General features: G+C 49.5%; 1 protein-coding gene across 4 annotated transcripts in view; it reads left to right on the forward strand.

Annotated features, from left to right (window-relative positions):
- LOC120522692 (arginyl-tRNA--protein transferase 1) overlaps positions 1–14,123 on the forward strand; it is a 59,323-nt gene that overhangs the window by 17,083 nt on the left and 28,117 nt on the right. For all 4 annotated transcript variants that reach the window (XM_039743472.1, XM_039743505.1, XM_039743523.1 and 1 more), the window contains exons 4-5: positions 530–630; positions 4,793–4,993. In XM_039743472.1, the coding sequence (XP_039599406.1) occupies positions 530–630; positions 4,793–4,993 (302 nt within the window). The remainder of the gene's footprint in view (positions 1–529; positions 631–4,792; positions 4,994–14,123) is intronic.

Genomic DNA, 14,123 nt, shown 5'->3' on the forward strand with positions numbered 1-14,123 from the left:
TGGGCTCCATCCCCTCGGTTCATTTAAGGTGGGAGTTGATGGCCCCTGTCAGTATTTTGACAAAGGAGCAGTGTGGCTGCTGGTATGACAAGTGGCATCGGGCCGCTTTAGACAATGGAGGAGTAGGCAGGGGTGCGATGAGAAAACACATGAATGATCAACTGGCAATAAAATATATTTCAGGGGGTCTGCCCTCCCTGGCCACGCCTATGGCACCACCAGTACTCTCCTATAACATCACACATCAGGGACCCCTCCATGTGTGACTGTCCCTCGCACTTCTAGCCAGGCTGTGACATCACAACATGCTATCGGCTGATTGGCCTGCTGTGCTCGGGGGGGTTCTCTGAGATGGCTTACTGGACCTAAAAGATGAGCGAGGGTCACGGGACAGACATGCAGCATCACTCCTCCTGATCAGACGTGCGCGTTCGGAGCCCCCCGCTGCCCCTCGGTGACTGCACTCTGACACTTCAAATGGAGCCGTTGACCTGCATTCATTTTCTTTTCTTTTTTTTGCCCCCCACAGGTGTCATGCTTTACGTTTCCAGCCTTCCAAAACTCAGAAGAAGGTCTTAAAGAAAGTGGGCAAATTCCTGCTCAGTGGACGGCTGCCCCAAGGAGAAGCTGGTAATTCATCCTGCGATGCCTCACTCAGGACTGGCGTTTATATTGTCTGTGACGGGCGGGCCAATCAGATGCCGGGCTTTAGAGATCGGTGGTGGGGGAGGGTCGGTGGGCGGCTCTTCTGATTGGACTCGGTGGTCCGGCTTGCCTTTTAATGCACATCTGGTGTCTCTCCAGTAGAGGGCAGCATGGGACCTCCTGCCGCAAAGAAAGAAAACACGCTTGTTACCCTCTGCTGCCACCTCTGTGGTAAACATGTAGGCCCCCCCCCGCCATCCACTGATGAGCTGGCATTGCTCGATTCGTGCCACTTGTGACTAAGTGATGAGTGTCACGTGTGCTCCTGATATGTGACACTAAGCGCTCTAAAAAGCCGAGTCTGTGCTGCATATCAGGGAGCCACGCTGCTGAAGTGCTCCCCATCTGCTTTGCAAGGTAGGTTAGGAGTTAATCCAAAATGTAGATTGTGCCCACACCCTGGGAAGTACTGGGCACCCCTGGCAGGGTGCAGTGACAATACAAAGTATTTTTCCCATTTTCTTGTTCTACGTCACTGAGTCACAGGGGCTTGGATTTGGCTTTTCTGACACAATGAATTACAAATACGAAACTCAGACAAACTTCTTTCCTACGGATTCACCGACAGCTGCTGTTTTTTCCTTCTTTGCTCTGCCAGTTGTCATGGTGGTCATGAGTGACCATCCCTTGTCATGTCCAGCCTCACATTCTCCACTGGATTGAGATCAGGACTCTGATTTGGCCACTTCACGACATTCGCCTTGTTGTAAAGCTTTGGCACGGGTTGCTTGCAGACCATGTCAGGTTTTCCTCCAGGATTTCCCTGCCCTCACAAGCCTCTAGGGGGTGCTGCAGAGAAGCATCGCCCACAGTCTGATGATGGTACCGCCGTGCTTGACGGTGGAGATGATGTGCAGTGTAACATGGCGATTTCTGAGAGGACCACTGGGGTCTCGTCAGTTCACAGGACCTTCTAGCGGAGTCTCCCATATGCCAAGATGTCCTTCTTCCTCTTTGCCACTGTCCCATAAAGCTGTGACTGGTGAAGCACCGGGGCAACAGTCTGTCCTGTGTGATCCACTGTAGCTTGTAGCTCTCTTGGTGGCCTTCCTCACTCGTCATCTTCAGGTTTAGTCAGTGGCCTGCTCTGTCTCAACTACTGTATTTACAGCTTGGCCGTACCTTCTTCACGTCCCACTCAACTGGATATTCACTGACTTCTCTTGTCTCCGTCCCCTGACTTGTGCATTTCAGTCAGCTTCTTGTGTTCTTTTGTCTTCATTGTGCCAGTCTGGCCATCATACTGACCACCTCAAGGTGGATGGACCTCCAGGTACGATCAGCTTAAAGCCCAGACAGGCAACCTCCATGGAGTTAATGGTGGGACGCCTCGTTGAAGGGGCTGAATACTCGGGAGGGCAGTGACTTTGTGTTTTAAATTTGTAATACTGGGGGGCTTTGGACCCCCTGCTGAATTTGAGAAGAAATGACAAATGACCAGTCTCTCATTGTTATGGTAATTGTCATTTTAATGGAGAGAGGTAGAATAGCAAACAAAGATCCAGAAAAAACACACATGACATTAAAGTTAGAAATGGATTGGCATGTCATTGAGAGAAATAAGAATTTGATCAAATACAACCAGCTGGAACTCTGACTGCCACAGACTGACAGCCAATCAATCAATCAATCAATCAATGACAGATACTCCTGATCTCGTGACGTGTATGAAGCCCACCTGTCCACAGAATCCGTTTCTTCCATTCTAAACTCTCCACCACTGTGGGCTACAACACCAAAGAGCTCTCCAGGGACGTCGGGGACAAGGCAGGAGTGGGCAAGAAGCTTGGTGACAACTGGAAATGGAAGAAATATAAAATGGCCGTCAGTTACCCTTAGGCTGGAGCTCCATGCAAGATCTCGCCTCTTTAGGCGAGGAGACAAAACGCCCGAGAGTCTGATGTGTCCACCTCCGTGCTTGACTGTGGTGTGGAGTTCTTTGGGTCACCTCTTCCTCCAAACATGGCGGGTCGAGTTGATGCCAAAGAGCTCGATTTTGAGTCCATCTAACCACAGCACGTTCTCCTGAGCCTTCTGTGAATCATTTAGATGTTCACTTGAGATGTGCCTTCTTGAGCAGGAGGACCTTAAGGACGCCATTACAGTGTAGTGCGTTACCAATGGTGCTCTTTGGTGACTGTGGTGGTCCCAGCTGCCTTCAGATCATTAACAAGCGTGTAGTTTTGGGCACTCGCCTTTCTCATCATCATCATCCTCACCCCATGAGGTGAGATCGTGCATGGAGCTCCAGACCGAGGGTGACTGAAGGTCATTTTATATTTCTTCCATTTCCAGTTGTCACCTTGTCACCAAGCTTCTTGCTGATGGTCTTGTTGCCCACTCCAGCCTTGTCCCTGATGTCCTCTGACAGCTCTTTGGTGTTGTAGCTCATGATGGTGGAGAGGTTGGAATGGAAGAAACGGATTCTGTGGACAGGTCATGAGTTGAGGTCAGGAGTACCTGGGATTGATGGATTGAGTGATAGTCATCTGTGGGCACACCGCCAGTCTCTGGGAGCTAGAACTCCAGCTGGTGGTTGTTGATCAGATTCTTATTTCACTCAACGACATGCAGATTCATTTATCACTTTTATGTCGTGTGGTTTGTTTTTCTGCATTTCTGGTTGATATTCTGCCTCTCCGTTAAAATGAAATGACCATAAAAGTTTGAGATGGTTCATCTCTTTGTACGTGAGCAAACTCGCAAACTTAAACCCGTAGATCGTTATCGGTCTTCACTTTGACATTAACTCTTTGAGGGCTGAATATTTTTCCAGTTTTGTGACAGGCACAGCGATGGTTTCACACATAAATCAGTTTTGCCGTACGGCGCGGCTCCCGTTTGGTGTCTCTGGTGACGACCAGCAGGAATACGGACAGCAGTCAGAGTGTGACGCAATCTGGTCTTGTCATCGTAAGAGGCGGTCCTCCCAGGTGAACGCTGGCGTAGGTGCATTAGCTACACGGACACGTTCAGCTGATGCTGGCCCCTCACTTCAGTTTTCGATCTCCAGATCACTTCCATCAAAATCCGACAGCTCCGAGTCCGACGCGGCGACACGATGTGCTAAACGTCATCTGCAGAGCATTTTGTTTTGCGCTTTCGCCAGATGTCGATGCCATTTGTGGGTTCGTTTGCTCTTCTCCACGCATTCGTGCGCCGGAAATCTCAGTCAAATCAGCGAAGCTAACTTTAAAGAGAGTCGAACTAAAACAGAGCGGCGAGCTTTGTCACAGTTTACAGGTCATTACTGTCCCATACCTGTGAACGTCGACATCCGCCCTGAAAGGGTTAAAGGGCCTTTGAGTCCAAAAGGCCAAATTCAGTCCACTGGGCTTCAATGTGATATAACAAGAAAACGTCAAGGGGTTCGGATACTTGTAGGCACTGTACGAATACTTGTGAAAATCTAGAATAAAATCTATAAGTGTGTGTCTGTGTAATATAGATATATATATATATAGATCTACAAGAAAATACTGCGGTCTGTGTGTATGTCCGGTCCCTACAAGCAATGTGATTGGTGGGTTTGCCTTTGGTGATACGCGAGGAGGAGAAAAGGCGTAGGGGGGCCAGTCAGAGGGTCTTTCAAAGGTGGGTGGTACACACGCAGACAGGAGGCGAGCAAGGCGCCCCAAAATGACTGAGTCTGAGAGGCAGGCCTTCGAGGGATGTGCTTGGCAGACCTGAGGATACTGAGGGAAGGCACTGAAGGTACAAACCGTGTAAGGTAAGCGAAGAGGTATTTGAATGTGTTGAGTGACCTGCTTAGGACAGGTGACATGGTTAGTATTGGGGGCGCTGACCGCTGATCAAACTACCCAAGGTTGGCTTGAGCAGCAGGCAGCTGGCATCTTTTATGGTGGCGTAGCGGTGATCTGAGAGTACTAAGACCCCTCCTGAAGTTGGTGACATGTCAATTTCCATTTTGTTTTGTTGAAGCCCCCATTGCAAGGTCTGCACTTTTCAGAGTGACACCAGCACTGAATGTCCCCTAGGGGCTGCACAGGTGGCCTTTCCTTACTGCAGTGCACTGTGTTGTCTCCGGGTGGCCAGGGTGGTGAACGTCAATGTGTTTCTGTTGCAGAGGAGCCGATGGATTTGCACTGCAAAGGAGAGCAAGAGACTGCAACGGCCTGCCGCTCCAAGGTGTCCACCCTTGATGAAGGCTCATTGGTGGTCTGCGAGCAAGCAGATGAGGAGGCCGAGCCAACAAGGACGTGTGGTGAAGAACTTGAGGTGGAGCCGCCAGCAGAGAAGGCCACGCCAGTCGCCACACCCAAACCAGGTGAGTCAGACACTAAGCCTCGCCCTTCAGAGAGAGAACCTGTCCGCTGCCCTCTTGACACATCTGCTGGATGACCTGAAGTGGCCGCGGCCTCCATTTGTCTCAAGAAGTTAGCCCATCTGGAGTCATGCCATGTATGTGCGAGTGATAACTGACGTTAACGGGCAAGGCTGTGACACTCGGTGACTCCGCGCAGATCTGTGAACGAGAGCAGCTTGCTGTGACTCTGTAGGAGGGGATATGGCGGGCAGTGCAGTGCCAGACACCACCACTCTACAGCAGAGGGACAGGAAAGGCGCCATATGAGATCAAGTGAGGTGGAAACGCAAGGCACTGACCGACACATAAATAGGAAAGGCGCTTTATAATGGGCAGGGTGGAACTGTTGAGCAGATGGACAGATCAGTAGTAGTCACCATCGTCGTGTTGTGCTGCCGCATGCTGAGGATGCTGATGGTTTTCTTTACGTGTCTGACCGACATGGAGAACGAGGCAAATCAATAGATAACTAGGAAAGGCACTATATCAGAATGAACAGGAATAAAAAGCAAGAACTATATACAACATACATACAGAAAAAATAAGAGGCCACATATAACTGAGGTGTACGTTATCGGTTACAGAGTGCCGTTCATCATATGTGCGAAGGGGAATATTATTAATAGAAAAGGCACCATACTGTATAAAACATCAGCAGATAGAAGTTAAAGGATCTCCTTAATAAACAGAGAAATGAAATAATACAGGAAGTATGTTATGTAGCGCCTTTCACTTCTGCACATCTAATAGATAGGAAAGGCTGTGTGAGAAATGGATACACACATGACAATAAATGACACTCGGTAATAGAGAGAGGCACACAGTATGTCACAGATTAAAGGCACTATAATGAAATGAGAGGCGCTATATAATGTAGTTTGTTGTGCCAGATTGTTTAACACTCTGCTTATTAAATAGAAATGAGAGGCTCTGTAGGCTGTACAGTATAAATAAATAAGACGGACGGTTAGTAAAGGCACCGGGAGGAAGGAAGAAACAATTGGAAGGCACTTCATGTACATATAGAGAGATATCATAATGGAGAATATCTAATGGATCTGTATTATTTAGACATTTACAGTAGATAGATAGATAACAGTATAGGAATGGAGGGAACGATTTATAATAGAGATAAACGAGTATCTGAAAGTAGAGAGAAGGCCAGAAGGAGTCGCATTGCATAAAGCACATGACAGGGTGACAGAGAGGAGCTGTGGTGTTGGATGAGGAAGTCGGGAGTGGCAGAGAAGTACGTAAGAGTGGCACAGGATATGAACGAGGGGAGTGTGACCGTGGTGAGGTCTGCGGTGGGAGTGACGAAGGTGGGATTACATCAGGGATCGGCTCTGAGCCCCCTTCTTATTTGTAATGGTGATGGACAGGCTGACAGACGAGATTAGACAGGAGTCACCGTGGACTGTGATGTCTGCTGATGACACTGTGGTCTGCAGGTTGAGGAGACCCTGGAGAGGTGGAGATATGAGAGGAGAGGAGAGGAATGAAGGTCAGTAGGACCACCAAGACAGAATACATGTGTGTGAATGAGAGGGAGATCAGAGGAGTGGTGAGGATGAGGGAGTAGAGTTGGCGAAGGTGGAGGAGTTTAAATACTTGGGATCGACAGTACAGAGTAATGGGGATTGTGGAAGAGAAGTGAAGAAGAGAGAGCAGGCAGGGTGGAGTGGGTGGAGAAGAGTGTCAGGAGTGATTTGTGACAGACGGGTATCAGCGAGAGTGAAAGGGAAGGTCTACAGGACGGTAGTGAGACCAGCTGTGTTATATGGGCTGGAGACGATGGCACAGGAGACAGAGCTGGAGGTGGCAGAGTTAAAGATGCTAAGATTGGCATTTGGTGTGACGAGGATGGACAGGATTAGAACTGAGGACATTAGAGGGTCAGCTCAGGTGGGACGATATGGAGACAAAGTCAGAGAGGCGAGATGGTGTTGGTTCGGAGAGATGCTGGGTATATTGGGAGAAGGACGCTAAGGATGGAGCAGTAAGGGAAGGTGAGAAGAGGAAGGCCTAAGAGCAGGTTTATGGATGTGGTGACAGAGGACATGCAGGTGACGGGTGTGAGATGGAAGAAGATGATCCGCTGTGGCAACCCCTAATGGGAGCAGCTGAATGAAGAACATATGAAAGGCACTCTATGAATGGCAGTTGTATAAAGAGTAATGAAAGGCGCTATATAATAGATATCAGTAGTCAGACTGTGAACGTCTTCCTTGCATTTCCAGCCATCACTGAACACGTGGCCTCTCTCCAGCACCTTGATGACCAGACAGATCAGTATAACCAAGTGAAGTAAAGAGCTCAGGGTGAAGGGCGCTATATAACTGGTAGCCCAGCACATGATAACGACTCCCTCAGCTACACGTGGATCCTCGTCCACCGTCGGGCCACACAGTGCTCTTGGTGGTGGTGTGGCCCACAGCTGCGGCAGGCTGGTCGATGTCCAGCTCGTTGTTGCAACACACTCTGTCATCATCCAGCTGCTCGCCATCTGCATGCTGCTATTCCAGAAATAAACAGATGGCGCCCCGTTGGCTATGTGCTGAGCCCCTGACCCCCCATGTAGTGCCCTCTGCCCGTCCATCATTTACAGGAATTCATCTGTATCAGCAGTTCTGATAGGCTAGAAGTCTTCGTCTTGTGGTGTGTGTAATTGGTGCCAAGATGGCTGAAGGCTGGGACCCCTCTGCAGCCATTCAATCTAGTGAGTGAAAGTCCGTTAACAGACAGCCTGTGATTCCCTGCCACAGATGGCACACGCCATCTTGTGCCTTTCAGAATGACCACCGACGTTCAACAAAAGCAGACCTAAGAAACAGCACTGGCCAAGGTTTGTGGCGCGGTGCCCAGGACTTGGTTGCCCGTTGGGAAAGCAGCTGGTTGTGTCGGCCTCCTTGCTGTCGCTATGCCATTCATCTCTGAATTGGTTGTTTTTTGGTTTCCTCGGATTAGCCACCTGACCACCCTGTTGGCGACGCTACACTGTGAACCAGCCCATGGCGACCCCTGCTGCTTACAGACTGCTTAACTCTGCTGCTCTCTTGTCTCTAGACCCTTGACCCACCGAGGCCGGTTTTCGTACTGCGCCAGAGGTGCTCAGTCAACTCAGTGAGACCCCCGAGCTCTGCTGTCTGGGGCTGAGTTACCAGAGATCTGCCAGTGCCCTCTTCACACTCCTCATTCAGACGCTTCTACCTTGTGCCCCTTTTGGTATTTCTCTGTGTCCGGGACAGTTCCAAGATGACAGTAGTGACAATGAGGAGGTGCGTCACTACTGTAAATGAGTTGGACCTGAATGTGGTGAAGATTTTTAACACCACCATGAGGCAAGTTTGGCAAACGTCACTGCTTGTGTGTTTAGAGTTCTTATTGTCACACGTGCGGAATCCACAGACATTCTGACTTGCATGTGCTTGTCAACGTGTGACGCCAAAGAAAAGCGAGTAGAACGACCTGACCTCCATCTTTACTTGAAATAACTGCAATACCTTGAAATGATTTTATACCGACCGTGTCGCCCTCTGGTGTCTGGACCCTGTTACTGATTGAAACCCTGACTGTACAGCGCTCTATGGTGCCTAAGCTGGTGGTGTTGGCACACCTGGCTAAGTGTTAAATGGCCCCCTGGTGTCTGAGCTCTCTTACTGATGCCATTCCTTGTTACATCGCCCTCTAGTGTCACAGGTGTGTTGCTGACAGCATCAAGGACTATGCCGGTGTCTGGACTACGTTGCCCTCTAGCGTCTTTGCTGTGTCACTGCTGATGCCAATACGACTGTTTCCTTCATTGTGTCGTCCTCCCCAGATGCCGGGGTGCCTCTCCCGCACAGCAGGACTCCAGCTGTGCCATTTCGGAGGCGAGCCTTTTGTTTCCGCCGTGTTTACTTTGGCGAGGGCCGTTGCGTCTCCGCCGGGGAGGATGTCATTAATTAAAGGCCATTGTGCTAATGTGTTTGTAAACCTCGGGTCGTTAGCCTGCACCGTGGAGCCTTCATTCCGGAAGGGTCTGCCTATCGTCCGCCTCTGCTCTGTCATTCCTCACAGTCGTGCCTGACGTGATGTGTACAATAGGCAGAGACTTTCAAAGCTGGCGTGCTCATGTGTCCCGAAGTCTCATGGGGATGCCCGCCCGCTGGCATGCCCATCTACCGCACTGAATTCTGAGACATGGCATCAGAGAGGCAGCTGGGTTAGGGTTAGAGTGACTGCTGGATGAGGAGGTGCAGGCTGGCATCTGTTCTGCTGCTTGTCGGAAGGCGCTATATAAGTGACTGGCTCTGAAGAATGAAGGGCGTGGAGCACGATGACGTGTGAAAGGTGCCACATGCCATGATCTGAATGAACAGGAGCTCAGACGAGGAGGGCCCCCGTGACCAAGGAGGCAGGCAGGGTGTCCGTTCCATCGAGCGCCTGGCGTTTGTCAGACGTTTCTCACTTCCTGTATTTATGTTAGCCTTCATCTTGCGCACATCTGCTCGCCGTGTCGGCTCCGTCTTTGGTACGTTGCCTGTGGGGAGCACATGGCGCTCATATCTGGAAGTGACCCCCCTCACGGATCTCATCTGCCTTCGACACTTTCTCCACCACTTTGGGGTTCTGCCAGTGAGGACCCTCGCTGCCAGTCACAGTCCTGACGAGTGGGTATCTGAAGCACTCGAGGATGTCGACTTTAGAGTTCATGCCCTGTGGGACCCCCGAGCCAGGCACTCGCCTTCGGAGGGTAGAAATGAGAAAAGGACGCGTTTGGGCTTCGTGTCACTTGGGCGACGAGCGTCTTCTGAATAAACAATGCAGCGTCTGTGTGAATGTCACACGCCAGCAGCCGCTGTGCCATCACCTCTGATGGCTCTGCTGGTGGTCCTGTGTGTGACAGTCGCAGTGTCACATGCAGGAACGAAAGGGATGAAAGAAGTACCAAACGGCAGAAATCCACAAAAGGAAGGCACTATATAATAAATAGGTGATGTAGAACTTGGGAGGACAGTCGTATTGTGACGCGTATGTGTGACCGACACACAGCACGTCACCATCTCCAGTGCCATGGCAGAGGGAGAAGAAAGAAACTCCGTGAAACGGGGACGGATATGAAAGGCACCATATAATGGGGGGGGATAGAAGATAAAGAGAAATGAGAGACACGTCTAACACCTCATATAACACCTCATAACAGGCTGATGGAAGTGAAAGGCGCTATATGTTGGGACAGGCACTGAACACCTCGACAGACAGTCATACTGTCACTCACGGTTTATATTAAGGACACCACCATAGACATGACAAATGGAGGTGAAAGGCACTATATAAGACAAACTGGTAAAGGGAAATAAAAGGCAAAGATAACAGAGGGAGGCTTATAACGATAGAAATGCACGGCACCTTCTCAAACAAATCAGTTTATGGAAATGAAAGGCGCTATATAATGGGGCACATTCAAGAGAAATAAGTCACTGTATAAAACAAATAGAAATAAAAGGCACTATATAACAGATTGAGACACACAAAGATGAATGAGAATAAGAGGAACATATAAAAGAGATGGGTAGAGGTGAAAGGCACTATATACAGAAATAGGGAAATGGAAATGAAAGGCGCTATATAAGAAATAGATAATGTAGAATTGTCGTATTGTCACACACGTCTGACCGACACGCAGCACGTCGCCACCTCCAGTGCCATGGCAGAGAGAGAAGAAAGAAACGGAATGGGATATGAAAGATGCCACCATATAAGGAGGAGAAATAGTGGGGCGGGCACATGACAGATAGAAATGAAAGGCGCTATATAATAAAGGCTGGGGGGGCAAAGGAAGGAGAGTCGGTGGGTCAAATAGCAGGGTGCGGTGCCAACACGGCCCTCCTCATTTAGCACCAGCTCTCTTATAAATTAAGGTTGCGCACGATGTCGTGAAAACTTCAGAATCGCTGCCATGCAGTGATGTGACCACCATTGTCAAGCTTCTGCCAGCGATGCCAAGTCAGAATAAGGAGGTTCAGTCCTGTGTTTGTCGTCCCTTTTAAAGCCATGGGACGGGAGAGGACGGTGGTTAATTAACCTCATGGGGACTGTGGAGCTGTAAGTGGCAGTGCCCCCTCTCTGCCTGCGGTGGTATTACACACCTGGGAAAAGCTTGGATGGTGGCCCTCAGATGGGCATACGTGACAAGTCACCTGATGATAGCTGGAAGTGAAGGAACTATAACAGGAGATGGATGGAAATGGAAAAACCCCTCATGATGTGTGCCGCTTATCAGACCGGTGCATGGCTACGAGAGGAAACCTCCTCATTAAAGTGGGACAGATAGAAATGAAAGGCGCTATATAATACAGAGAGAGCAGACACCATATGTAGCAGTCATTGTGCTGCACGTCCAGAGACCAGTCCGATTCTGGTGTGTCCACCACACACAAGTCTCCAGTACCACAGTAATGAAGAATGGATTACAGGTGTGAAAGGCACTATATAAAATAAATTGGAATGAAAGGCGCCATATAAAACGTGAGATGGATCGACAGATAGAAGTTAAAACTAACAGAACTGTAATGAAGGCCAGACAGGAGCGGCCCGTTCTAACGGCAGTCGTAGAAGTCACACGTACAGAGGATGCTGGCAAATTCTTCCTTGGATGTCCAACCAGTATGCGGCATTTTGCCAATCTCTGGTGCCAGGATCAATGGGTAGGAAGGGCATTCTATACCAGAAATGAAAGGCGCTATATGTAACAAATAGATGAACAGAAATGTTAGGCACCTCATAATAGCTCGACAAGAAGCACTTTATACAGAACATATAGACAAGGCTCTCAATAGCAGTAGGCATAGTCAACGCTGGCACCCCACCCTTAAGACTAAAGGGGTCTGACTTACTGACTGACACTGGGGCTGTGATGCTTGAGAGCCATGACAGGACAGGACAGGGCATGTGGGCTCCCAGCTGACACAAATCACCTGAAAGTCCATAAGGGGTACTTTAGCAAACTGAGCGAGAGGAATCCCGTCAAAGTGAAGTGACCAGCGCTCTAAAAGAATATTCCTTCAATAGTAGGATCAGATGAATGTGCCAGTGACGCCTGCCAGCAGTCCAGAAGCCTTCGGACGTCCAGGATGTGAACACTGCCAGTGTCATTGGGACCCGAGTGGTCTTTCTGCACAGCAGGGTGCAAATGAAAGTGACGGTGACCTTACTGCCAGTCAGCTGGTCCACATACCTCTGAGGTGACCGAGTGGCACAAGTCTCATGCCCTTTAGTGACATCCGGGCCTGTCGTGTGTGTTGGACAAGCAAAGAAAGCTCCTTCTGTTACTTTGGTTTTTCTTCACACCCAGTGGTTTTTATGGCTGGCTGGCACACTCCTTTTTTTATTTACTATGACAGCAGGGTTTTGTTTTTATTTGTTGCTACTTGAGTGGGCACAGATATGGTAAACCAAATACAAACATATGCTATTTGGCCCTGAGCTATTCAGTCTGCCACTGCCCTGGCTCTCTGACACAGGGCTCAGTGCGAGACGCCTAGTGACCAGAGGGGACAAAGTGTCTGTGAACGTAGTGGGCCTGAAAATGGAATGTGTAGGACAAATAAAACGGGCCATCATGCAGATGGGGCAGTGGGGACCACTGTTGAGACACTAGAGGGCGATGTGATACCAACAGGCACTCGTGGGTGATGATGTCACGGTCATCGGAGAGTGGCTGCAAACACTAAGAGGAGGATTTAGCTGGAGGGACCAACAGTAACAGAGATCAGACACTAGAGGGCAGTGTAGTCAGGGATGCCACCAGTGGCAGAGTTCAGACACTAGAGGGCGATGTGATACCAACAGGCGCTAGTGGGTGATGTAGTCATTGTTATCAGAACATTTAGCTACAACAGAGTTCAAACACTAGAGGGCAGTGTAGTCAGGGTTATGAATGAGAGACTGTAAATACCAAGAGGGTGACTTAGTTGGAGGTAACATCAGTGACAGAGTGCAGACACTAGAGGGCGATGCCATCAGTAACAGAACAGAGACCCTGGAGGACGATGTCAGAGGCACCATCGGTACCTGTGTTCAGACCCTAGAGGGCAGTATAATTGGTGATACCCACAGTAACTGAATTCAGACTCTAGAGGGCGATGTGTTCTGTATAACTCAGTTACAGAGAGCAGTGTAATCAGGAATTCAATCTGTAACGGAGATCAGGCATTAGTGGGTGATGTAACTGCTGGCTTGGTTTGCCAACAGTAGCAGAGTTCAGACACTAGAGGGCATTGTAGTCAGGGATGCCATCAGTGGCAGAGCTCCAACACTGGTATGGTGACATGGAACTGGACACCATCAGTGATAAGAGCCCAGACCCTGGAGGACGATGTCAGAGGTGCCATCAGTGGCAGAGTTCAGACACTACAGGGCGATATGATACCAACAGGCACTCGTGGGTGATGATGTCAGGGTCATCGGTGATTGACTGGAAACACTAAGAGGAGGATTTAGCTGGAGGTACCAACAGTAACAGAGTTCAGACTCTGGAGGGCGATGTAGTCAGAGATGCCATCAGTAACAGTACAGAGACCCTGGAGGACGATATCAGAGGCACCATCGGTACCTGTGTTCAGACACTAGAGGGCAGTATAATTGGTGATGCCCACAGTAACTGAATTCAGACTCTAGAGGGCGATGTGTTCCGGGTGACTATGAGTTATGGAGAGCAGTGTAATGTAACAGAGCTCAAACACTAGAGGGCAGTGTAGTCAGGGATGCCATCGGTGGCAGAGCTCCAACACTGGTATGGTGACATGGAACTGGACACCATCAGTGATAAGAGCACAGACCCTGGAGGACGATGTCAGAGGTGCCATCAGTGGCAGAATTCAGACACTAGAGGGTGATATGATACCAACAGACACTCGTGGGTGATGATGTCAGGGTCATCGGTGATTGACTGGAAACACTAAGAGGAGGATTTAGCTGGAGGTGCCAACAGTAACAGAGTTCAAACACTAGAGGGCAGTGTAGTCAGGGATGCCATCGGTGGCAGAGCTCCAACACTGGTATGGTGACATGGAACTGGACACCATCAGTGATAAGAGCACAGACCCTG

This window comes from Polypterus senegalus, chromosome 1 (genome assembly GCF_016835505.1).
Source record: "Polypterus senegalus isolate Bchr_013 chromosome 1, ASM1683550v1, whole genome shotgun sequence".
Taxonomy (NCBI): Eukaryota; Metazoa; Chordata; class Cladistia; order Polypteriformes; family Polypteridae; genus Polypterus; species Polypterus senegalus.